The sequence below is a fragment of the Cupressus sempervirens genome, chromosome 4 (assembly GCF_028749045.1).
Source record: "Cupressus sempervirens isolate cs-2001-9-10 chromosome 4, ASM2874904v1, whole genome shotgun sequence".
Lineage (NCBI taxonomy): Eukaryota > Viridiplantae > Streptophyta > Pinopsida > Cupressales > Cupressaceae > Cupressus > Cupressus sempervirens.
In genome coordinates this window covers 571,571,254-571,598,594 of record NC_143121.1, presented here as the reverse complement: position 1 = coordinate 571,598,594, position 27,341 = coordinate 571,571,254, and the positions used below count along the sequence as shown (strand labels likewise).

Genomic DNA, 27,341 nt, shown 5'->3' with positions numbered 1-27,341 from the left:
TAAGAATTTGCTTTAGGGCAAAATCACCCAAGACCAAGAAGCTCAATGACTAGCACAAAATAGACCAACTGAGTATGATCAGAATAACAATATGATATTCAATTGATGTTATAGTACACTAGGAATGCCTGTATATAAAGGCCTCTAGAATGCTTCTAGAATGTCTAGGAGTTAGCAATATGATAAGCCTCACAACTAAACACATATCTACCAAGAGTGGATTATCCTCCATTAAGCATAGGAGTTAGTGCAGTGATAAGAGGATAAGCCTACAAAAGTGTGTCACGTAAAATTATGTTGTAGACACCATGTGCTTAATTAAGAGTGCGAACAACTGTGTTGTCAACATGACAACTCAGTTGATTATGCATACTCCAATGTTGTAGACACCATGTGCTAAATTAGAGTTGCTTACCTTGTATTGTCAACATGACAATTCATATGAGTACGCAAACTTCTAGGTGTCTAACCTAATAAATAATAAAATAATACATTTATCCTAAGTAAACTTAAGTAAATTGTAAATAATAATTATTTACACTAACACAAACTTATATAATTATTTCAAATTTTTCAAAAAAAATCATCTAAGTACAAAATTTGCAATTTTATCCTGTCAAATAATGTTTTAACCATCAAAAAAATGTTGTTTTTGAAACCTATTTGGCCTAAGGATAAAATTACATGTTCTGGAAAATCATGTTTAGCACCAGGTGAAAAATAAACCAACTCAAATCCCTCCTGGCCCGAAGGCGTCCAAGGTAAAAAATTACCAATTTAAAACCTCTAGACAATTCCGAAAAAATTGCTAAGGCAACCGAAAAAAGGGGGTCCCCAAAAGTTTTGGGGCGATGGTGTGAAAACCTCACAACTCTTTTTATAATGTTTCCATAAACTCCTCCTGTTCGTTATGAAAACTTTATTTTTCTCTCTTCAGAATGTTTCTATTTCACTCTTTGTTTGTTATAGAAAAATTCTTGTGTATACTTGTAATATAGATCATTTATGATCTCTAATTAATAATGCATTGATTATTTTACCATAATATGGTATCAGAGAAAACTTATGGCCTCTTTGAAAAAAAAAATTTCTTTTTTAAATTATTAGTTCAAAAATTTTGAAATATTTGCCTAAGCGTGTTCAAATTTTGCATCTTTTTTCCTCCAATTCCGACTAAGGATTCGGTGTCCAATTTGTTTTGCAATTTTCTTTGTGCATGGATTAAAATCCTCCTTTTTAGATCAAATCCACCCTCTATTCAAGAACTCTGCAAGTTTTTTCTAGTTTTTTAATCCGACTAAGGTTTTTTTTTAAAACCCTTGATTCCCATGTCAGATTAACAAATTTTTTGCATATACTTGGTGGGTTTTTGCAAATCTCAGCTGGGCTAGTCTCATTTTTTTACTGGGTGCATCATTTTTTGTGCCTCAATTTTTTAGCCAATAGAATCAAAATCTAATAGCAAATTCTATCTGGGTATTTTGAGCTCTTATCCAAGGGTCTCTTCATATTTTTTGGGTCTTTCGTCAATCTACCTCAAAAATATGCCATTTTTGATATTCACAATTTTTTTGCATCAAAAAACGTGTCATGGCATCTCTCACCAATCTTCTCTTGGAAGGCAGTCAACGATTCAACAAAAAAAAACAACACCTGAACAAGCATTTTCCACTCATTCCTTTAACAAGGATAAAGGCCCATCTTAGTCTTTTGCTCAGTCTCAGAATAGCTCCAAGAAGAAGCAAATTCAATGCAACTATTGCCACAAATTGGTCATGCGATCCAAGAATGCAAGACATGCAAACATCTCTAATGAACCCAAGGCTGCCTTTTATGTTTTTTTAAGACATGCAAATTTTTGTTTTTTGAAGATACATTGACCATTAAGGGAGGGTGTTACGATATTAGATAGTTTCTATTTACTCTCTCTTCTGTCTTTTTCTAATGATCACTCTTTCTGTAATGTTTCCATAAACTCTTTCTGTTCATTATGGAAACTTTCTCTTTCTCTCTTCAGAATGTTTCCATCTCTCTCTTTGTTTGTTATAGAAACATTCTTGTGTATGCTTGTATATATAGATCATTTATGATCTCTGTTTAATAACAAATTCATTATTTTACCATAATACGCTTTGCATATTTTTTGGTCTATAACCTCCAAAACGTCAATATCATACTATAGCAGTCAGCATATGTAACAGCAGGTCAGTCATTTAGTCAGGTGTTCATGTTCCTTATAATGCGTTAGTGATAACAATTAAAAGACTATGTTTTGGGTGCGGCAGAGGAAGGGTCTTTATCGCACATTGATCTCCAGCAATATTCATTCTATAAGAAAGCTTTCTCGTATGGATTTGAAGTCTCTTGAATTCATTAATTATAATACCTGTCCATGTTACATTTGGAGACAGTGTGATGATCATAATTATTCATTGAAGGCTACAGTTTTGGTATTCTTTTCAAGCAGCAATATTAATCAGTATCATTCTATGATATGTTCCAATTACAATAGTCAATATAGTACTAGTTATTGAAGACATTTTTTTGCATATGTGTAGCGGAGTTGTTCATCTTGTAATAAGTTCGTCGTAGTCATATGCAATTATGGAACTCTACTGAGAAGTTGAGACACTGTAATCAGTTCTTTCTTTTAAGGCTCATAATAAAAGGATTTATTTTTTGGGTGAACTAGATTGTTTCCCTCACAGAGGAGGGTTTTCCGAGGGTATTTGGATTGTATGATTGTCTTGCGTTTATATTGCTCTATCTTTTTCTCCTTATTTCTGGTTCAAAATTTAACAAAAATTAGCTAACATTTTGTGTAAATACAAAATATTATTTATATGGTATGAAGTCATAGAATCTACTTTTAGTAGTGTTACAAAAAAAACTTGCCTACCTTTGGCTCAGATACACTGCCTCCTGACTCCCTGCAAGTTTGCAACTAGTTACATCTTCTATGCACATCTCGACAAGGTCCCATTTGTAGTCATGCACTAAAAATATCGCACAATTGCGTTATCATAATATATTTCAACATTTCGCAAGTTCCACGAGTTAGCAAGAGAATGATTAAGACTTCAAATGTGATTTTTTAAGTCATCAATTAATGTGATTTCAATGGTCGTGTGAAAAAAAGTCGCAAGTTCCCTTTGGAACAGAGGAATACAAAAAGGGATTGCCCGGTTAGATGATACGCTAGCCCATAACTTTGAATGGAATAAGATGATCAAGTAAAAGAATCAACAATGAAGTAAATCTGGGAGAAAAAGGTAGCCCCCAAATGATCATGGTAGGAGATGATTGTGACTCAATGTCGAAAGCGGATGCACATACAAGAATTTGTAGGGAATGAAACCAAAGCTTTACATACAAATAATTCCTTTAGTACCATGAGTACAGCCCTTTAGAAGTGGCCATATACAATGAACAAAAACATCGTTGCAAAAGTTCAAGAAGAGATACAAATGATGATAGAGGTTGATATAATCTTTTGAGTAGAGACCAATGCTTGGGTTTTGCCAAAAGTCATATCAGTAAAAAACAATTCGGATTGATCCAGATATGTGTAGACTTCAAATGCCTCAATGTAGCCAGTATCAAGGATTCATTCCCAATTATAGTTCCACTGAGTTTCCTGATGAGGGGATGAGGGGATGCAGGGATGGATTTGGGGATGATGGGTGGACGGCAGGGATAGAGTGGCAGAGCAGTGCTGGGGGAATGGTGCAGATTAAAAAATAGAAGTGGATTGAAATCTTCAAGGCAAAATCTGCAATTTATCATCTTTGTGAGTGTAATGTCCCTGTTTTGGCTAACTTGAAAAGCTTTGACAATTACTCCAACTACTCACACTTACTCTATCAAATTCTTGCAAATAAACTATGTAATGAAGTTTGTGTAAGATACCAATTGCTATTTCAGATTCAATTACAATATATGTATGTGAGATGAAATCAATAACAATATGTTTAATAGCAATGTATGGTATAATGACATGAAATATGCTATGCCTATGAATATGATGTTCTCTATCACTTAATAGTGATAGAAAATGATGCTATGTCTGATATAAGCAATATATATATACAATTGATATGTATTGCTTGCAGCAATATATTTTTTGTGTCTGATGACAGTGTATTTATGCAAATGTGTAATATTGCCATAAGTGATATATTGCTGTTTTAGATTCTCTATTATATGCTTGCAATTTCAAATATTGATGATGTTTCTGATTATCCTTTCTAAATGTGCAATCACAGTGTAAGAACCCTGCTAGGTTCTAACTCTGATTACCAATGCTGGAAACAGTTTTTGCTTTGAAGTTTGTCATTTTTTGTAATTTCAGAATATATGTTTCCTTTTGTTTTGACAATAAAATTGGAAACAATATAACAAGGCTTGAAATGACTAAATAACAATGCCAACTTGCACAGAAAAACTCTATTTATTAATTTCTGTATGCAAACATTTACAAATGCTATAAATTGAATGCATCAACATGGATTACTAATAAACTAAGAAACCTGGAACTGCTTGCAATGGCGTTGAATTTTCCTATGAGTCATCACAGCCTCTTGGAATTGTAAATTTCTTAACGTGGATGCTGGGTCATAATCACTGGCACCTTTGAATGGTAAATGGGCCCTCAACTAACCTACACAAGCTCTCCAGCTGACATCACAGCGCCTGTAAATAACTCAAGCTGTCTTAAATATTCAGATTGCAGCTCTATAAACACAAATGCTGCCTCAGATAATCAAATGTGGCCACTAAGGAACTAATCGCAGTTATCTATGGCAAAATGCAGCCAAAAAACAATAAAGCAATACCTGAAACTACGGCAGTGGCAGCCTCTATATCCAATCACAGCTCTCATAATCATGCATTTGGCAATTAATAAACAGTCTCCAATCTTGTAATCGGATATGAACTGCTCAATCTTCTTCACAAGTCAGTCACCAAATTAAGCACAATCATAACCTCTGCATGAGATTATCATTCGCACAATTCACTGGCAAAGAACAGCAATTCAAAGATAAAAAAACTTGAACAATTCCCAATTCTTCCAGCTTCCAATTACTCAAACCCGAGGCACAAACTCCTCAACAAATTCAGAATATCAAATGCACAATAGAATGCTCAATCCTTGCATTTGGATGCATTCTTAACTTTCAATGCAAATTGGTCAGTACCTTCCAAGTTACACTTTGCATAACCTAAAACATAACTTTGGCATTTTACAACATTTGCTTCCGTTGAGATGTTTGAAATATAATATATTTCCCTCCAAATATAACCACCAAGTCACCTTATTAAATAAATAAATAAATATTTTATGCACTTGAGGAATCTATAATATAAACTTTATATTTAATCATTAATTAGATGGAATTTAATTAATGACTATGAATGACCTAATAGCTCCTTAACTTCCTTGAAAGACTCGCTCCAAATCTAGGTACTCATTGCATGACTCGAATGCCAAGGTGCCTTGCCAAAAATAGCACCAACTATAAATTGACTTAATATGAATAGTAAGTCTCGAACTGGAAGCTTTGTTGATGTCCCCACAACTCCATGCTACTACCAATTGTTCAAGTTCCCTGCTCAAAATACACAAATAGTAACCCTAAATTTCTCAAAATAGTAACTTACTATAAATAGTAGGTGTGCCAATCTGGGTCAAACAAAGAGCAACCCTAAACATCCCTGACAGTTGGAGTGAGAATTGGCCTATGACTCTGCTAATTGAGACCCTTTATCCATATGACTAGCTTGCGAGAGTCAAGATATAGGCTAATCCTCTAAAATTTGATGTTCACGAAAATGGGAACATTAGACATAGTGTCGTCTCTGATCTACAATGAGAAAATCGCAACCAAAATGCCAAAGGCAAATGCTCTTATTGAGCAGGTCCAAATATGGATTAATAAAAGAGATGAGTGTCTAGTTGTAACATACCATTTTAAGCTGAAAGTAAAGAACATATTCTAAGATTATAACGGAATATCATAACGGAGTGACATGAAGTAATTTAGAAACAACACATCATACAAAAATGAAACTATTTCTAAACTATAGAAGCTATAAATCCAAATTTAAGTAAGGATTATATCCATTTCATATGAAAGACAACTAAATTAACTTCCATAACTGACTTTTACAATTACATTTTAAAATAAACAAATCAATTTAACCATATTTACTATGCATTTCAAAGTAATATAAAGGTATGTACAAGTAAAAGATTTAGGATTTCATACATGAACTGAAAAAACTGATGATGTGTTGTGCAAGCATCGGCATCTAGCAAAGAGGAGAAGCATTGACATAGGCTTATCCTCCCAACTGCAAACCTTAACATATCCCCACACAATCTCTTATGAGAAAGGCCCTCCCTACCCCGAGTTAAGCTTGGGGCGCCATAGCCTTGCCATCCTAAGCATACTGGTGTTAGCGTGTCGGCTAAGCAGCAAACAAGGTTGAGGAATTTCTCCATCAACCTTCCCTCTGTTACCTAGCACTCTTGACCTCTAGTGATCATTTGTGGCAAGCATGCCTCTATTCTACCTTGGCCAAGGATCTAGGTGGGCATTGAACAACCAAATCACCACCGCTCAACTTGACAACCAATTATAACTTAGACAACCATGAGCTGACTTGGACTTGAGCAATTTCTTCCTTTAAATGTCCATATAAATAAGACATTGAATAATAGTTTATTTTTTCTTGCAGGAATATCTCTCCCCTTCACCCATTTACACTTGGCTCAACCAGCTTTGTGTGCATCCTAGGAGACTGTTGGTAATCATGAGATTGATAAGTAGGAGATAATTTCCATAGCAAGTCAAATTGTGATATTGCTATCAGGATTTAACTATGTGATTTTGAGTCAGACTCATTGACCCATATTTCATGAGTAGTGATTGAACATGAATCCATCTCTCATGAGGATAAATGGAACACTTAGCACTCATTGGATCTAGGTGATGCTCACAGGGGTGAAGCACCGGGACTTCCCAGGAGGTCACCCATCCCAGTACTACTCCAGCCTGAACGCGCTTAACTATAGAGTTTCTTATTAATCAAATTTGTTTGTGAGAGTCATTCTGAATTTAACCACAGCTGGTAAATATCGAGTACCAAAGAAATCAGAAGATACTTCAAACCAAAGATATAGCAGCTCTTACACAAGATAAGATACTATGCATTAACATTTTCTTTGTGTTACTTTCCAAAGGAATTATAGCAATTGTGTCCCTACGGGTATACACCCGATGTATATAGATAGGGATTCGTCACACATAAAGAAAACAAAGCAAAGCCGATTCTTTTGCAATCGAGCTTATGTTACTGCTGCATTTGGAAAATGATGAATATAAAAAACAGAGTTCTTACATTACAAAGGCATAGCATATGATGTGAATAACTTGTGAATGATACATGACTTGTGAAAAAAAAGGAGACAATGCAATTGCTGATGTGATTCCTTAGCAACCACTTTGCATGCTATGGCTTCCACCCGTGCCACTCAGTATTGCAGAAATTTGCGTAGTATCATACTCCAGATTTCCAAATGAAAAGGTGAGAGGATAACTTGGTTTATAGAGCAATCACATACAAAAAAGAGGAAAACATGAGAATACTCCTTCAGCCGTGGGGAAAAGAGATATAGCCTCCTACTTCTGGTTCAGTTACAAGAACTCCATAAGTTCAAATTTAAAAACAGATGCCGATAAAAATGTGGCAACGCTCATTGTTTTGGAGTCATAATAAAGCATAAAGTTTATATTTTCCCCATGGTTTTAAACAAATAAATATTTATATATATGTATGTATATACATATTAATATTATGTCATCATGCTATTAAATTCTATCTATAATTGTACCTACATATACATATATCTATACACTTGTGTAATTTTGAGAGTACTTGTCATTATATTCTCTCTAGATACACATGCATATATATACATATAAGTGCAATTCATAGATATTATCAGAGTATCATGGTGGCATCATACACACACACACACACACAGATATATACACATATATGTAAAGTTTATAATGTTGATCACATCCACAGTCTCAAAATAAAAGAGAGGTAATAGTTCTTTTCATGATATTAAATGTTTAGTATTTCTCTTATTATAAAAATTGACCAAGTAGCTCATGATTGTCCAAGGTATACTTTGTTGCCTAGCCGTTAAATCCTTCTCTTAAGGTAGTTAGAGCCCATACCTAATGGTCTAACAATGGATTAAATTGGTGCCCCATTCTTTGAATCCCGTTTAGCAATGCTTTTCCCCCTTCGTTTGCTCCTACAACCAAGAATGCATATTCCACAATAATATGTTCCTCCATTTAAATTGAATATTAAGAAAACAAAATAACTGATAACTACACAATGGATAACCATCACTAACCTTTATCTTAAAATATGAGCATTCATTTTTGTCGAATTAACAATAATCTACTAACAGGTCATTTTCACGTGAATCAATTCAGTTAATCATAACTTCGATTTCACAAGATCATGATATCCAAGAGTATCTAATTAACCATTACAATGACTATAATATTATTTTTAAAGATCAAAAATTTGGGATGTAACACTAGTGATGATTGATTTGAGTTAGTGTAAATGTCCTCTTATATCATGTTGGAGAAAAGGATGGCACCTCTTAGTTGATGAAGAGATATATCCCTTTCAAACTAGATCTCTTCACGACATAGACAAATCATAACTCTTCTTGTATAATAATTGATTTTTTTTAGCTAATTGCACCTTTCCCTTATTATTAAGCTTCTCAGCTCCTTTCCTTTGATAATCATAACCAAGCACATGTATATTTATCATCACTATTGATCTTTATACCAATTATCATTTGTCCTTTCTAATCATCGCTTCTCAATTCAATAATTATCAAAGCATAATTAGTCATTTTCTTGCAAGACTTAGTCATTATTATAATCATTGTTCCTTTGTGTCCGTTATGATCACTCAAGCAACCTCAGTGCATCGTTTTATTGGATTAATAATATTGATGTCTAATCTTTTAATTAGTTAATTCCTCCTTTTACTCGTTCGCCTTAATAACTTAGTCGTTGTCATCTTCATATTCCAAACACTGTCACTAGTTACTTTCAGCCACATCATGTATGCAATCTTTGATGTAAGGAGATCTTCATCTTCTGCCATCGCCCAGTATCGTGTCCTAGAAAAAGCGTAGTGTTGATTAACTATCAATTCGACCATTCTTACTAAGTCAAAAACATTAAACGTAGTTGAGGAAATGCTGTTCATTACCTAGCAATTCTTAAGTTTAATTGTTGATGCTTTGTAGTAACCATATGTAATCATTGTTATATGTTGACATGGAGCGTCAGGTCAAGATGGTTGAAATAATTGATACCATTGACTACCTTAATAATTCTTAGGCATCACTGCCAATCAATGACCTTCCATATGCCTTAGTTGATCGAATTGTTAACCAAGTAGTAGTATTATAGATATGCTCTCATATCCATTTTACTTACCACATGCAACCTCCTTTGATTGCCATTCTTGAGATTACTGACTGTGATATTTTCTTCACTTGATAAACTTGGATTCCCCATAGAAGTTGATAGCATTGAACCACCACTAAGAAACTGGGATTATATTTGCCTTCATCAATACCTTTATATTTCTCTCAGTCAATTCACTTTATCATTGGCATTACTTGTATCATTCAATGTTTCTTTATTTTTTTTTACTCCTTCAATATCATTCTATGTCAACTAGAGTCTCACTTCAAATTCATCTCCATAGAGACTTCCTAAATTTTGACATTCTCAAAGAGCTAACCTTGAGGACATTACAATGACTACCCTATGGAAGGTACCTAGTTTTCATTAAGTTAATTGTTGCAATCAATAGGTAATGGCATGTCCCCATAGTAAGTGACTTAGCAACATCCTCAAGAGAGGTAGCAGAAGTGGCGATGATTTGGGAGAACAAGTTCCCATGTTTTTAAAACATCCCCCTATAAGGGATAGGACTTTACCTTTTTTTGTTTAGGGAGGGGAGGGCTGGGGCTGGCGAGAGTTGACATGTCCCCATGGAACGTTGTTCCAAATTACTTTCATTTACATGTATTGTTACTAGCTTACTAATATTTTTTAAATGTGTTATTTACATAATATGTAATGTTATTAACTTACCATTAACATGATCCTAGGTTTTTGAGACATAGCCTGCATCTCATACAATTGTTATGAGATGATTGTTGAAGGTGTGAGAGGCATCATGTCAAATGGCTATTTGTAACCAGTGGGGTGTATCAAAGTCTTCAAATTCAGAGAGTGCCCAAAACATCAAGTCATTGTCCTTAGCTGACAAATGGTGGGCTCGTGCGGAATATGTAATGGAATTCACCGAGCCTATCATGACTATGCTCCAATTTGCTGATACATATGCACCTTGTTTGAGGGATGTCTATGATGGCATGGACCGAATGGTACAAAAAATAGAATTGGTAATACAAATACATGAGAATGACCACGTAGAAAGTGAAACCTTTTGTAAAAAGGTAGAATCAATCATTCATCATCACTGGGAAAAGATGACCACGCCATTGTACCTCCTTGCATATGCCCTATCTCTGAGGTACTATAGTAATAAAATACATTCTATGCTAGGAATATTACCACCATATAGAGATGCACAAGTTGCTAATGGGTACAAGCAATCATTTACTAAACTCTTCCAAGATGAAGAAGTGGAAAAAGATGTTACGAAAGAATTTGGCTTGTTTTTCTCGAGAAGAAGTCATAGTCCAACAACTATTAATGACCAAGCACACATGAATGTTGTCACATGGTGGTACCTCCATGGTCAAGATTTCGCAAACCTCCAACCTCTTGCAATCAAGATCTTCTCACAAGTAAGAATTTTTTTGTTTTTTAACCACTTGTATTATACACATAGTACTTAACATTCTTTTATTTCTTTAACAATAGACACAAATCATAAGCTTGGAGGAGTCTCAAAAGTGCTAAAGAAACAACTATTGAAGACATGTAGAGAGGAGAAATTCTGAGATAGTTCAAGGCAGATTAAACAAAGGTATGAATGAGCTTTATCGCAGCTACTTCAACACTTTATCCACTCAGTGAAGCACAACTAGTTGGGTTCAAAAAATGTTGAAGACTAGGTTTATATACATTCCAAACTGTATCTATTGTCACATAAGGACGCCCGATACAAGGATGGGGCAGCGAAGCTTTGGGACAAAACCCCTGAGTAAGCCAACTTGGATGCAACCATTGAGGATCTTACTAGACTTTACAACTAATGATGATGATGGCATACCTACACATGGTGCATCTAGTGCGAGTGGCATCGCTTTGGGTTCAAATGATCTTGGACTTGCAACTGTGGTAGCTGAAAATCCAATAGATGATGTTTTTTTGACAATCCTTCTGAAGATTAATGAGATACAATAAAGATAGAAGACAACTAGCATTTTTGCTTGCCAATTTTGTAATTGTAATGAGAATTGTGAACTTGGACATATATAATAGCTTATTTGAAAAGTTTAGAACTATCAATTAGCATTTAATATTTACCTTTGGCATTTCGCATTAACCAATGATGAAGTATCATATTATCAAATGATTTAATTCTGTATATTGCTTTGATTTTTTGTACATATATAAATTTATAATGAGTGGGGGGGGGTTAAACATACCCAAACCCCAAAAGATTTTGCCCATATCTAGGTACCAAATTCTTGTACCCATATCCATACAAGTAACTTAGATAAATTTTGATGTATAGCTAAATTTATTAAAGTTTGAGTTAACCTCTATCAAAATGATATTTTTTAATTTAGTCATTATATAGGTCATTTCGGGGTATCCTATAAAATTTTGGAATATAATATTTTCTTTGTCCAGTAAATATTCAGTTAGGTTATAGGTGTAATGTCCCTTTCCTAGATTGCCTTGTAATCTGCCCTAAATCCATAAAATCAAAATGAAACAAGGGACACAATATAGTTGAGATAAAACCCTAACCAAATAATACAATGAGATAAGCATATCTTGGAAATTGCAACAACATCAAATAATCATATAATCATAATACATGCACTACATCCATTTTTAGGCTTAAGAGAGAACTACATGTAGAACACAATTCTGATGGGTTCAACCATAATAAAGGTTGAGATAGAAAGGACATGATGAGGTGCCCTAATTACCCTCAACCCTAGGCCCAAGAGCAAAAACTCTATCCCTCTTGGTCTCATGTGGTCCTAAGTATGCTCATGAGATTGTTTACCTAATGGAGCTTGTACACGATTCCCCTTCATCAAACTATCCTTCTCTCCTCTTATGATTGAGGGTCCCTTTCGTAGTTAACAACTAACACACATAGGGTCGGAGGGAGAATTGTAATAAGGTGCCCTTGACTTGACCAGAGGCTTTGTCCCCCTTTATGCTGTCCCTAACCAATCCTATAAGGCAGTGTATGAAGTGAGCCTCACTATTCCTCCTTGCACTTCCTTTCCTTAATAGAATGGATGCCTATTGTTGAAATTCATTTTGATAAATGCATCAATATTTAGAATCAAGAATTCTTTGAGTGCATATAATCTGGCATTAATACACACACACACAATCACACATATATATAATCAACAGAAACACAAGTAAATCTACTTCATACAACAATAAATTAAAAGATTATCAAATCAATTGTTTTATTGTATATCTGATTGCTTATGTTGTCCATTTGATGTCATCCTTGAAATTTGGGCAATGTCTTCTTATAGAACTCCATCAGACTTGGAAGGCTATGGCTTTCTTTCGAGATTGTGACCCTTGGAGTGGGGTATGTCCATTAACTGCCAGGTTGTAACCCTAGTTGCCAACTGCACCTCTTCATAGTGTGTTATTGTGAAGTCTAACTAAACCCTGTTAGTTTTGTGGGGGATTGTTGCTAGAGGAATGGAAGAGAATCAATTCAGAAGGCAATTATAAATTGTTATGGGTAGCAATTCTATTTCCCTACAATCAGTCATGGTGATCATGAATTGTTGTTAATTCACTATTGACATTAGATGAAGAATTGTGAAAACTTTACTATTGTAAGGCAATTTATCTTTTAGATCATTCATACAAATATTGCTCATTATCACCATCTTAAGGAAATTTCTCTTTCAAGTTAAATGTGATGATTTGAGGCATTGATAAGTTATGATTGACTCATTGTTTATAGTTGATTGAAAGTGACCATAAATTCAATTGCATGTTTTCTTGATTCCAAGATGAAATGATGATTGTTTGATCAATCTTTCTAATCGATTGTTTGCTTGATTTCTTGAGGTATTAATGATTGGTGGAAGGAGGATAAGTGTGGATAGATTCATGGGTGATGATACATTAGTTTGAATGGATTCATGAGTGATGATTCGTAAGTTCTCCTTCAATGCTTGGAATGAAATCTCCTTTGTACTTCAATGGTGAAAGGGTTACCATCTTTCATTAGATTGAGTCGCCATTGTTCATTGTTTCCTTTGAGAATAATATATATTCCCCACATTTAACCCCCTTGAATTTCTTCCTCAAATGAAAAGTTCTCCCCTTTATATCTTCCAATGTAGGGAAGAGTCGCACCACTTCATCAGGTGTGCCCTTTGCAATGGTCATAACCTCACATTTACCATTGTTCGAAAGAGTCACAACCCCTCACCGTTTTTGCCCTTTGTGAGAGTCCCGACATTTCATAATTACCTTTTGAAGGAGTCACCTACTTATTTTCTTCTTATTCCGTTTTTCTCTTCCATTGATTCTTTGTTGAATCACACCTTCCCTTTTCCTTCCTCTCTCCCCTTCAAATGAAGTTTTATTCTCCCTTTTCATATCTCATGTTCGAGGGAGTCACAATTTAACCAGATTTTCAATATGTTATATTTAATTTTATTCTTTTATATTTATAGTTCAAGTTTTAATTCTATTCTCTTAGATTTTAAATTTATTATTACTAAATCCTATTTCAAAAAAATGTTGCCGAAAAACAAAAAATATTCAGATTTTTTTTCCCAGATCTGTGAAAACACAGCAATTTTTTTGCAAATTTCTTGTTGTTTTCTACCATAAATCATGCCAATCATCAAGAATTTATACTGAAATTTTGATAGAAATCCGTTGTGTTTTCCGAATTTCAAAAATCAATCAACAATGCATTTTATCAGTTGCTTAGCTGCGTTGGGGGACATTATAATGGGTGACATTTTAAGGCAATCTGCTATAATGATAGACAGAAATAAAGAAAAAAGAACAAAAATAAGCACATAAAGACAACACATTTCTCCTAGGAAAACCTTTCAACTTTAAGGGAAAAACCTAGCCACACCGGAAAAATATCTCTTTCATTAAGAAAATGAATGTTCAAGTACAATGCCTTCAACTTGATACCATGCACAATCACACAATGCAATCATGTATATATATTGAATTGAAAGACCATATCACAACTAAAGGTCTCTTCAATTTCCAAATAAAAGTCTCTTCATATTTCCAAACACTGATTCTTTGCCTGACACACGTCTCTTCGTATAATATTATCTCAAATATTATCAAAAATATCTTCTCCAGTTGTCACAATACAAAGGTATTATCTCTATTTCAATATATAGCAAAATCTGAGATAAAGATCTCTATCGCAGCTACAATCTTCAACACTCTCGAGAGAGATCTTTAGCATCGCAAGCACACATAACTACAACCAAAGATGTCAATGATCAATTCTCATTACATAGGTTCTCCTAAAAACATGTTAGCTCAACATAGCATAATTCACCTAAGTTATTTCATAAGAGCATAACATTAAAGTTATGGAGTCACACACATGACTTACACCATACTTACTTGCAGAAGGTGGGTCCACCATACCTACTTGCATAGGGTGGAACGAGGGCTTTCACCTCAAACTTCTCCCATAGAAAAATGCATTTTCACCATACCTACTCGCAAAGGGTGGTTTGCCATACCTACTCGTCGAGGGTGGAACGAGGGCTTTCACCTCAAACTTTTCTCATAAAAGAATGCATTTCCACCATGCCTGCTCACAAATGGTGGTCCACTATAGCTACTCGCACGGGGTGGAACAAGGGATTTTACCTCAAATTTCTCTCGCAAACAAGAACTCATTAACAAGGGATTTCACCTCAAGCTTCTCCTTCACTGAGAAAAACTCATAATTAGGGGATTTCACTTCGAACTTCTCCTTCGCAGAGAAGAACTCAAACAACACTTATAAGAATGGCTGGTATTCTTTCTCAACAAAGACTCCCTTCTCAGCGGGGACAACTTTAATCACCACAATAAGATAGTTGATTCCATTTTGACCAAATGAGGAGCTTTAGTAGTCACATTGCCACATAAGCTTGCAAAGAATTAGACATCTCCCTCTTTCATGTAACCTCTCTCTGAAACTAACTAGTCTCCCTTTAAATATCATTTCTTCTTCTTTAATGAAGACATGTATCATCAATTCAGTCCCATGACTACAAGAAGTGTCCCCATACAGTATGCATGACTTTGAACATATTCTCTCGTCATCCTATTGGCCCATCCAAAATGTTGTGTAACTCAAAAATTCCTTGCCACGACAACTGAAGCTACAGCAAACAGAAACTGCCCCTACACAGAGAAGCAGGCCACCACGTCCCTCATATTCCAGTTAAGTTCTTCATTGCAATTCCAAGAGATTCTTTCTCAATTACAAAATGTCTCATTAAATAAAAGAACAGATAATCACCAACATCTAGAGTCTATCAAATGCATTTAAAATAAACTTCTACAGAGCAAACCAGCATGATGAAGTGCAGAATTTTCTCTAATATGTGCATGTAATGACCTCTTATGACCAAAACAGCAAAGTATCTCGCATAAAACATACAAGAATCTTAGCAACCTCAATATTAACCCATAAAAACATATTGGTAACTGAAAACATCATGTGACAACAAATCACACTTCCTATCTAAGGAACATTTAATCTGCCTCTCGAGTGATTGCACATATTCATACATGATGATTCACCCGAGCAAATGACCAAGTGTATTTTAAACTGAATTCATCATACTGCAACAAGTTGCACAACATAACATGAAAGACACCAAAGACAAAGCTCGAATTAAGAACCAGCAGCAGATGCTCACTTTGCATGTTCATATAGTAACAATTTTTGGAGGCCCAACATTCTCTATAAAACTGAACCTTCAACAATACAAAACAATGAACTATAGATACCCATGAGGACATTCCAGGTAGAAACATAACATCAAGCCATCCCATGATGCCATGTCACCCAAACTCATGGAAAAGAATAAGACGAATATATAAAAGAGAATCATTGATAATAGAACAGCTGGACCATGACTAAGGAAGTCACACATTGATTATGGTTGAGCGGAGACGATAAATGAAGGACAATACAATGAATAGAAACGGTAGAAAACTTTCAATACCATAAATATGCTGACTACCAACAATCATGAACACCACTTAAACGAAGCATGGAGCATATACAAGCTAGCAGGATGTTGGTTAACAGTTTTTAATTCTCCTTTGATTGGTTTTATCTTGACTCTTAATGCCTAGAGGGTTGAGAAACAAACTATTACCAGCAGATTGGATTAGTGCAATCTGATGTCACTAATCCATGAATTGAAGGGTACAGCTCCCCTATATGCAAGATGTGCAATGAATTATGTTTTTAATTGATCAAAGCGTGGGGGTATGCTCTTAACCTGAGAGTAGAAGAGGATTTAATCAAGTTACTCATAACTATAAGTAACTCAAGTGGGTTTATGGTCTACAATTAACACTACTCCTACTCCTAAATGCACATTAAACCTACTGAATGCAACGAACAACAAGAAAGTAGAAAAGATTAAATGATGCAATAAGACTCAGCTCACCCTGCCAACCTACAACAACTCTCAGATTGCCCCTAACTTGAACAGTTTCTCACTAACCAGACCCACTCTTTGGCACTGTATGAAATGCAACCAATGAAAAGAGCAGAAATGCATGTGAAAGACAGCACTCAGACTGCTTTGGCTGTTAACACTTGTTAACTCTCGGATCAGCTAGACATTAATAGCTTCACATGAACTTGTCCTACAATTCCGAGGAGAAACTAATCTACATGCATGTTAGCTCGGCAAACAAGAGACAGTGAAAGGAAAAGACACTCACAAACACCATCGGATACTATGTGAAATGCAACCAATGAAAAGAAAAGAAATGCATGTGAAAGACAGCACTCAGACTGCTTTGGCTGTTAACACTTGTTGACTCTCAGATCAGCTAGACATTAATAGCTTCACATGAACTTGTCGTACAATTCCAAGGAGAAACTAATCTACATGCATGTTAGCTCGGCAAACAAGAGACAGTGAAAGGAAAACACACTCACAAACACCATCAGATCCCTCCCTACAACCTTTTGATTCTCACTCAATAGTCTCAGCTACAGGGGGAAAGATTGCAGAACAAATTGACGATGCTTTACATTATCTGTTAAAATTACATATATAGACCCCCTCTTAGGGTTCTTGGCTAGTTAAAGATTCATTAGTTACAATCACGGAGCACTTGAATCGCTCAGAAATCATCAGTCATCAATTACAATTCAATACATTAGAGAGAGAAAACGGAAATGGTCAGAGACCCTAAAAACCCTAACAGTTTGGCATCATTACAGGGTTTTGGTAACGTTCCTAATTCTGGATTTGACAGCCTAATATTCCTTATTAACCTCCGGCATCCTCCATGGCTTATGCAGTTCACTCTCGATTTGGAATGTGCTCGAAATGCTTCATTTTCCCTTACTGGTTCAGCAAAACCCTTCGTGCCACCTTTTCCATTTCATATTTCTAGCCGTTTCTCTAAGTTTAAATCTCTATCGTCAATGTACCATCTTCAATTACCAAATCGATGATCAAGATTGGTCTTCGTTCTTTGAGGCCTTTAACTTTATCCTTCCTTCGCTGAGAAAATGGATGGCCACAAATAATCCTGATCGACAATCGCGATTGAGTCTTCGCATTTTGACTGGAAACTGCATGTTAATAAGTAGGGTCCGCACCCCCATGTGGCATTACTCTATTTGCTCTGGGTCCACGCATTTATCTTTTCAACTATTTTGTGATCGTCGTTGATTTCCTCAAAATCTACAACCATGATCACGCGAGCTCTTTGCCTTTATAATTTGAATCTACGGTTGTCGTTTACAAGTCAATTTTGATCCTTTTAATTTTTGGCTCGAAATGGATTTGAGTGTGGACAAGTGCCATTATTCCGGAGACTTTCTCCAAAACCTTTTGTCCTTCAACATTTAGGCCTAAAATACAACTAGGGCCATTTGATCTTTACTTTGTTGGACGATCAGGATGAATTAATGATCTGGGCCTGCAACTTACTAGGTGGAAGGAGATCTACAACTCCCATTATGCCACTAAAATTAAAGAGTTTGCATCTAGCTAAAGTGGTAAAGCGAGGGCCATTGGATTCAATCACTCATTAACCACTTCACTTGGCTTGCTGTGGGTTTGCTGCCATGTGGATCTTTATGACCGGAGATTTGACTCTTCCATGCTTAGTCACACGAATCCTTACTTATATGATATTTGACTTTTCTTTCCCCTGACGTGGCTAATCACGATTTGATCTGGATCATCGCTCTAATCACATCAATGACCTGAAACGCATCGCCAGCTTTTGTCTATGCTTTCCATGATTCTTTGTTCAATTAGTTGCTTCTTCATTGCTTTGGTTCTATATCTTCATGGAATCTTTTCCTCTGATGTACACAAAACTGGTTATTCACTTCAAGCAGGTTTTGAGCATGGATAGATGTATCGATAGAGCTCATTTAGCTTTCTTCTCATCTTAGGAAAAGCTTGACACTTGCCCACCCATCCTAGAATCACCTAGCTAAGTGATGGTGCTTGACTTGCTCCATTTCCCGCATGGGTAGGCTCACAGGGGTAGATGAGAAGAAAAGTCATCCTAATGGTAGTCTAGACTTGACTTGACATATTTCACATTGGATTACCATTCACTTAGGAGCTCAAAACTGGTAAGACCTAAAGTGCACCAACACAGGAGTAACTTGATCATACCATATCCAAAAAATCATGGCAAGCATAAGCAAGGGTGACTAGAATGAAAGAAATAGGTGGTTGAACTCTCTCGCTAATGGATGCGGCATGCTATTTCCCTTGGCATGGAAAGACATGTTCAGGTGACCACAGAAGTCCCCATCTAGAGCCACAAGAGCACCATCATCCTGTACCATTTCCCACCTATTCAACCGCTCAAAAACCCATCGGCTCCCTGTTGCCTCGACGCCAACTCCACAATAACTCAATTTCTGCCAATTGTTGAAGGCGACCCATTTCCGTTATCGTTGCACAAATTCTTCTTGTCATCACTCAAGCTGCCTGACATACTGCCCTTGTTCTCCTCCATCTTTATCCACTTGGACTGACACATCCCGTTACACTCACAAACGCAAATGCCTAGACTGGGCCTCCAACTCCAAATTCTACAGCCAAATATTTACTTTTGTAACACTACAAATGTTGTAAAACTGTGATCATAGCCCGCTCAATTCAAGCTGACCTTTCAAAATCATAGAATAAATCATAAAATAGAAACCAAGTGACATGAGGCGCATCAAAATAATTTGAACAGGTGCACACTTCAGTGCTTCTCCAATCAAAACCTCAACAACAAACAACAGCATCCCATTACACTCATCAAAAAAATAAAGGCAGCCAGCACAATTAAACCCACCCTGCAACTCAAACTCCCAACCTGCAGAAGTAGGTTCTTGCTATCTTTTTTGTTTCCAGAGATTCAAACTGTTGATCTTCTCAAAAGTTAACATGAACTTCAACACTTGCCATAGAAAAATGATTCTCAAACAAATGCCAAAAGACCTCTTTATTGTTGTTATCTATCTTGGCTTTGATACCATGTTAATATTTTGCCCAGAAATAATGACAAGACACCAATAAAGAAAAAATAACAAAAATAGGCACATAAAGACACAACACATTTATCCTGGAAAAAACCATCAACTTTAAGGGAAAAATCCAACCACACCAGAAAAATGATTCTTTTATTAAAAAAATAAATGTTACCGTGCACAATCACAAAAGACAATCATATATATATAGATATATATATAGAATTGAAAAACCCTTCATATCACAACTAAAGGTCTCTTCAATTTTCAAATACATGTCTCTACATATTCCCAAATGCATGTTTTTATGCATGACACGTCTCTTCATATAATATTATCTCAAATATTATCATAAATATCTTCTCCAATTGGTGTTACAATACAGAAGTATTATATTTCTTTTAATAAAGAACAAAATCTTTATCTCTATCACAGCTACAATCTTCAACACTCCTCATGTTCTTAGACTGTCCAGCCATGGATAACGGTCAATGTAGACTATATAGATAAACTTAAGGCCACCACGCACTAGGGGAACCATACTCGGACTTGGCCCTGAGCCATGTCCTATATTTCAGTTCAACAATAACCCCTTGAACAGTTGTAATAAATGATTGGTCGCTGCAAATAATAGAAAACTGCAATGCTTCCTTTTATGTGTCTGTGTTCGCTTTATTTTCTTACAATGTTGGAGGGCCAGAAATCTTACCACTCATGAAACAGAACCGAAATCCAGCTTGTTCCACCAACTTTGCACTGAGAGCATCAAAACAAGCAGGGCCTTGGTGCACCCCCGGCGTTTCTAAAATCCTACGCATAACCTTAACAGGAGGCATCTGAGTAAAACCATCACTGGAACTCTCCGTTGCTGCGGTTACAGGAACGACCCTGCCATTGCCAATAAAAAGCAAAATTGGTAAGTCATAATAGGGCTTTTATTTTTACTTAGCACTCAGTACCTCACAATTATTGAATATCACAATATATTCAGAACATGTTGCTTCTGTAAACAATATTATGCCATGAGCTTTACCTTTTAGAAACCTTGAGTTTGGCTTGGAGACCTACTGGTAACCAGGCGCTGCATATTGAAATTTCTCTATGGATTGAAGCAGACATGGAGCAGCTAACTTGTGTAAGTTCATGGTGTCCGTTGAGGTTCGAACTTCTGCAAACATTGGGGTTGGAAGCCAAGGAGTATGGTTTTAATTGGCTGCTGGAATTTTGGCTTGAAATGCTACTACAAAATGCAACTGAAAGCATGGTTGAGAAGGGGAAAAATGTCAACTAGTTTTATTCAGAAGAGGAGCGAATGGAACAAGATTTTGCGTTGATCGGCTATTGAATGGATTGATGGCTCCACAACCTGGTTTTTAAAAACGAGTTCCCACAATTCGCTTGTATTGCCAAGAGGACACGTTTAAGGCCGGGGCGTCTTCCTTTAGAGGCTGTCATAAAACGCGCATTGTTGGTCGCTGACAGAGATATAAAGCGAGCGAAGGGAAAACTCTAGGTAATGCTGTCGATCGCTTGCAGAGATATGAATCGAGCAATTAGGGGTTAAAATAACAATGTTGACGATCGCTCCAGGAGTCCAGAGAAATGGAGTTGAACAGAGAATATAAATTGAAAAAAAATGTGTACTCTGCTGACAGAGAGATATTGAAGTTCGCGACTCGGATAAAATTAAAAAAGAATATTTATATGTAAAATTACAGATTATAACTCATTTTTTATTATCTTTTACAAAGTAGTTTGATATTCACACGTTCAAAAAGAGTGAATCTTATGTGATGTTGGGTTCATTTCATGGAGTCTGGTTGTAAAGCTGGTGATAAAACTTAATTATATAATGTACAAATTAAAAGTTAACTCTATATATATAGAGTTTGATTAGAAATGTTGATGAAATAAATGTATGTAGTTGATTCTAAAGTTATATTCTCAAAATCATATATCTACTATATAAAAATAGTTGAAAAATGGTAAGATGTGTTAGACAAAATTAAATATTTTATCCACAAATAGGACAAATTATCTTAGTACTCTCTCACTCAGAATCATTAATCTATCGACCCATATTGATTTGTAAGGTTTAGATACATGTAGAGTACTAGAGATCCACTTAGCATAGTCAACCATTTTGATGATACTTGCTTTGAGAAACTTTTCTAGTTTAGCTTTGATCAGTAATACTATGTGAGGGTGCATCTTCCTTAGCTTCTACTTCACAAGTTTCACTCTTGGTGTAATGGATAAATGATGCATGATGAGATCAGGGTCAAGAGTCGACATATCAAAATATTTATGTTCAAAACTAATCTTATTTTCTTTAAAGAAGGGTATGAATTTGTTTTTGCCTTCTTCTGATAAGGGTTGAGCTAAGTGTATGATATGTGGATTCTCTTCAGTTCCCATATTGATTGGTTGTGTTGGTTCTATCAAAACTGATGAGTGCTCCGAAAGCAAAACCAGAGGACATCAAACATCCCATCTTTGGGTACCTCAACGAGGTTTTTACCCTTAGATACATCATTTTTTTTACTATTTTTTGTTTTGATACCACTACAATGTGGTTTTTGCCATCAAAATATTTATTATTTTTCCTCTTTATTTTGAAACTGAGGTATTTTATGTTTGTCTTTGTCATCACATTTGATTTGTTGGTGGAAGACTTTATGAGTTTGACAACGTTGAGGTAACAAGCAAGAGCATAGTCATTTTTGGAATGTAGGGCTTCAATGGGTGTATTGTAGGAGTTCAAATCAATTAGCTTGGGATAAATGAAGGGAAGTGACTCAGTTGGTTCAAGTGCATTCACAGTAAGATTGTCAAAAGCTCAAAGTACTAAGTTGACACCTAGAGAAATTTCATCCAAAGGTGTGTTCAAATCACCATTAGACCTAATTTTATCAGAGATGGATACGTTAACATAAGTTGAATCGAACTCATATGACCTATCACCACACCCTTCTCTTGCCTTGAGTTGGTTTTCATAGTTGTAAATGATATTTATATCCTTATTTGTAGTAGCCTTAAACAATGAATCAAATTCATATTCATGAGAATATACTTGACTTTTAGGAGGTAAGTTGAAACAATCTCCTATAGTCAACAGTATTCATTCCACACTCACAATGTTTTTTTGGTCTTGTTCAATTACTTCCATTGGTTGAGATTGACTAGATTCGGCTTTTTGAAATCGTTGAGGTATATAAAGTTCACCTTGATATTTTGGACTAGCTAGTTGTATAGAATGTAGTTGTTCATAGGTTATCTAATGGATTAGAGTTGTTTCATTAGAATCACCATCCCTTTCAATTATATTTGATTGTGGAGCTCGCTCCTCATGAGCATGAAGTAAATTAGATATATTTTAGGAATAGGATAAGGAAATGAATCTTCCTCATCTAAGCTCTCATTGCAATTCTTAGGAACTGATACATTTATGTTCCTTCCTAAATAAAATGATTTTTTTTTTAAACCTAGACATGTTCTCTCATTAGGCCTCCTGGATATAGCTTCAATTGCGTCAATTAAGCCATTACTATTCTTTCCAATAGGACCTTTTCCTTTGTACGTGTGTAGGGGAGGATGTGAAGCAAGGAAATAAAACTTAAATCCATCACATAACCTAACACCCTAAAGGGGAATCAAGGAAACTAATCATTTCAATCTCAATTCTAAGGTAACTAGATCTAATAAGATCGTTGGCAACTAAGTGATGAAGGGGCAATAATGGAAGTAAAGACCTAATAATTATACAATTAGAGAAAGAATGCAAAAAGTCCTTAAACTCATATTGTAGCAAGAGCTATGAAATGAAATTAAGACATTGGATTTAGAAGGTAGATGTGCTTAAATAAAGAATGTAATCATAGGACTCACTTTGAGAATGAAAAGGAACTTTGAATCTATTTTTTTTATGCATGCATAACTCCAATCAACGAATCATCTAAGTCATCATTCTGAAACTACAAGATCGTTGAAACCCCAAAGTCATTATGTTGTTTGGCAGAGTCAACTTTTCTTGGCAAGGATGACTTTAGGTAGCAGGGAAGAAATACAACCCTAATTAGTAGTCTTCTAATACAAAATAATTTCTAAATATCTAAACATTTACGAAAAGGTTATGTGAATCTGCCAAATGTACTTCCTTCCGAGATCTACAACTTGCAAAATAAAGGATTTTCTTTTGTTGATGGGGGGTTTTCCTTGGTCATGTTGGCCTGGTTTTTCACTTTTTATAATTTTGTTGCATTTCATAGTAAAGACCCAATGGATTTATGATTTTAGAGGTAGGGTTTGTTAAAAAACCCTCAGTAAAAAACTTTAGGTTTCATGAAACCCTTATCGTTATGCCCTAGTTTTCAAAAAATAGGAAAGTATTGCTTTATTTTGAAAAATTATGTGGGAAGCCTTTTGCTTTTAAAAATTTTCTTTACCTTTTCTTATTTATGTTTAAATACTTTCTCGAAAACCTTTTTGTCGTTAACCTTTGTTTTAAACCATGGTTTTAACCTCATGATTGACCCCTAGTGTTCTTTGAAAGTATTTTGGTCATGGTGTGGTTTACCTTTACAAATCGTTGATCAAAGAAAGATCAATGATGAGTTTTTTCCCACAATTTGAAAGTGCTCAAATCATAGCAAATGTGGAGAAGCGCCTACATGACATGTGTACCTGATGATGTCAATTCTTTAATGCACCACAAAGGTTGGACCTATCAAGATAATTTTGGGTTGTCATACTACTGTCAGGACACGTTGAAAAGGTTAACTCATTTTCATTTGTTGTTGTTGTTGACTAGGTTTTAAACAAGGTAAATCTTATGGAACCGTCAATCATTTGAAGATCAACAAAGAGCGCTTTCCCACTTTATGGAAATTTTCAATGTTTAACAAAAGTGAGGAAGTGCCTAACTAACATGTGGACAGGTGGGGCCAATTGTTCAAAGGGTTTCCTAGTCATGCTGAGTTGGGACGCATGTCAAATTATCTCACGTTGATTTGCATCTACGTGTCTAGTGAGTTGGAGGGTGTCTGTGTAAGTGGGCCTAAAATATTAAAAGCAAACATAGCAATTCCAAAGGTGTTTCGTGATCATCAATCTCATGAAGATCAATGATCAATGCTTACCCTCAATTTGAACTTGCTCGAACTTTAGCAAATGCAGGGAAGCACCTTGTTGACACGTGGCCAATTTTAGAAAAAGGTAACACAGTCATTTTGAGTTTAAAGCTAAGACATCTAATTCATGAAGATTGATTGTTGAATTTCAAATTTCATGGCGCGACATAAAATATGACTATTGGAGCATTAATTCTGATCAATGCTATTTCGTGTAAGGTTAATTTTGCAATAAGAATTTCAATTTTCCATTATTGAATAGTAAAGTTGCAGAATTCTCACATAGCGAAGATTTTCAGAGTTAAGGGAAAAAAAATTTTGGGGGTTTCAATTTGCTACTAAGTGATTTTCAGAGGAGAAAAATAAGAAAATCGTGTGAGTATCTTGGGTTTCTGGAAGATTGAGAAAATATATTCACAATAAGATATTTATCAAACATGTCTCCGTGAAGGGATTTTTTAGGGAAGGTAGATTACATAAAAAGGGTTGTACATGATGATTTCTTAGAGAAAATGCCACAATCAAATGAATGAGCTTGGTAGGGGAAAATAATTTATTCCAAAGAACCCTAGGATATTGGTCAGTGAGGATTTTTATGACAAAGCAAACTGGTTGAGAGATGCCGAAGTATTTGTTGGAGGATTGGAGCTTTTCCATAAATGGTTTGTAGAGAGAAAACTAGATACTCCCCTAAATAATGTATGGGAATTTGACATTGGAAAACTAATTATCTTAAGAGTTTTCTTTGATGACGATTTGCTTGCAATAATGTCAAAGAAATATGATCCAATAACCAAGATTGTGAAGAATCATGCTAATGATAATCTTTTTAGGGTTTCACCAGAATTGATCAAAGAGGTTTTAATTAAGCCCTAACCATGTAGTCCATGAGAAGATAGATATGGAAGACCTCCAAGCTAGGTATGATATACAGAGGGTATATTTAAGGGAAGGGCCATTACAAGAGTATTTTGACAAAATAGGATTATTACCCCTAGTTACACCAAACACTCCAAAGCCATTGTTGAAAAAGTATTTCAACCTTAGAGGACAGGCACTATATTTCTCTCTTTGCAAAATCTTTAGTATGGATGAGCAAGATCACATCCCAAGTTCCATTGTCTTCATCATTACTCAAACCCTTCAGTACGGTATGAGTTCTATTTTCAATTTTGCTACTCTCTCAGCAGAAGAAATTCATACTGGGTTAATGGGAATTGCAAAGGCTAAAGTTAATAAGCCCTTCTGCTAATACTCCATCCTAATGTACATATGTTTGTATAAGGGAGTTACCTTTTTCTCTAAAGAAATAAAGTTGGAGTTGGAAAGAGATGGAGAAAAACTCCTTATTCAATTATGGAGTGCGGACATGACTTGGGAGGTAACTGATGCAAGCTTTGTCAAATTTGATAGGTGTTTTGCCTCCATGCTTATAATGTTGTTAGTAGGAGATAGCCCTCAGATACCTCAACTTTTACTAGAATTGATTAGACCTAAAGATCATGCCAAAGGGTTGATGGTAAGTCACAACTGGGGAGACATCATCCCTTATGCAGTGTCTACTATTTTCTGAGTTTATGGTTTTCTTGGAAAATCACATGGGCTACCCTATCAAGTGCCTTTGAAAGTAGGAATTGTGAAGCTCCTATGGTAGATAGGATCAGTGGAAGAAAGAGAATTGTTGGGAAAGTCTAAAGGTACTTTTTTCCCCCAGATTACTATTGTGCACAATTTTGTTTTTGTCAAAAAAGTATGGAGGCACTTGGAGAAGTTTTTGGATAAATATCAAATGGCTCAATCCCATGCCTGCTTTATAGACCCAGAAAAATTGTATGACTTGTTTAGAGAAAGAACTAAAGCGAAAGCTCATAAACATATGGTATACTTTCCAGAGGATATAGTTAGGAATACGTTCTCATTACAAGAACAAGAACTTAGGAAGGAGAAATGGAAAGTATATAGCAAGATCCTAGATTTTATAAATGCTTTTGAGCTAGACTATGATCCCCTTGCTGATAGAAAATATTGGGGTATGAAAATAGATATGTCGATGGATAATTTTGTTGGGTTCATGCAAACTTTGAATGAGAAGAAGGAAATTCTAACCTGGGCACATCCTGATAAGGCCATTGAGGTGGAGCACAAATTGGAAAGTAAAATGATTTT

At 35.5% G+C, this 27,341-nt stretch overlaps 1 protein-coding gene across 2 annotated transcripts in view; it reads right to left on the bottom strand.

Annotated features, from left to right (window-relative positions):
- LOC149562485 (uncharacterized) overlaps positions 1-21,736 on the bottom strand; it is a 118,554-nt gene extending 96,818 nt beyond the window's left edge. Inside the window, exons 1-2 of one of the 2 annotated variants that reach the window (XM_089825971.1) lie at positions 21,080-21,736; positions 20,756-20,934 (exon numbers count right to left, since the gene is read on the bottom strand). In XM_089825971.1, coding sequence (XP_089682097.1) covers positions 20,756-20,934; positions 21,080-21,309 — 409 coding nt within the window. In that variant the 5' untranslated portion in view covers positions 21,310-21,736. The remainder of the gene's footprint in view (positions 1-20,755; positions 20,935-21,079) is intronic. The other variant, XM_089825972.1, reaches the window with a different exon arrangement.
- Positions 21,737-27,341: the final 5,605 nt, after the last annotated feature.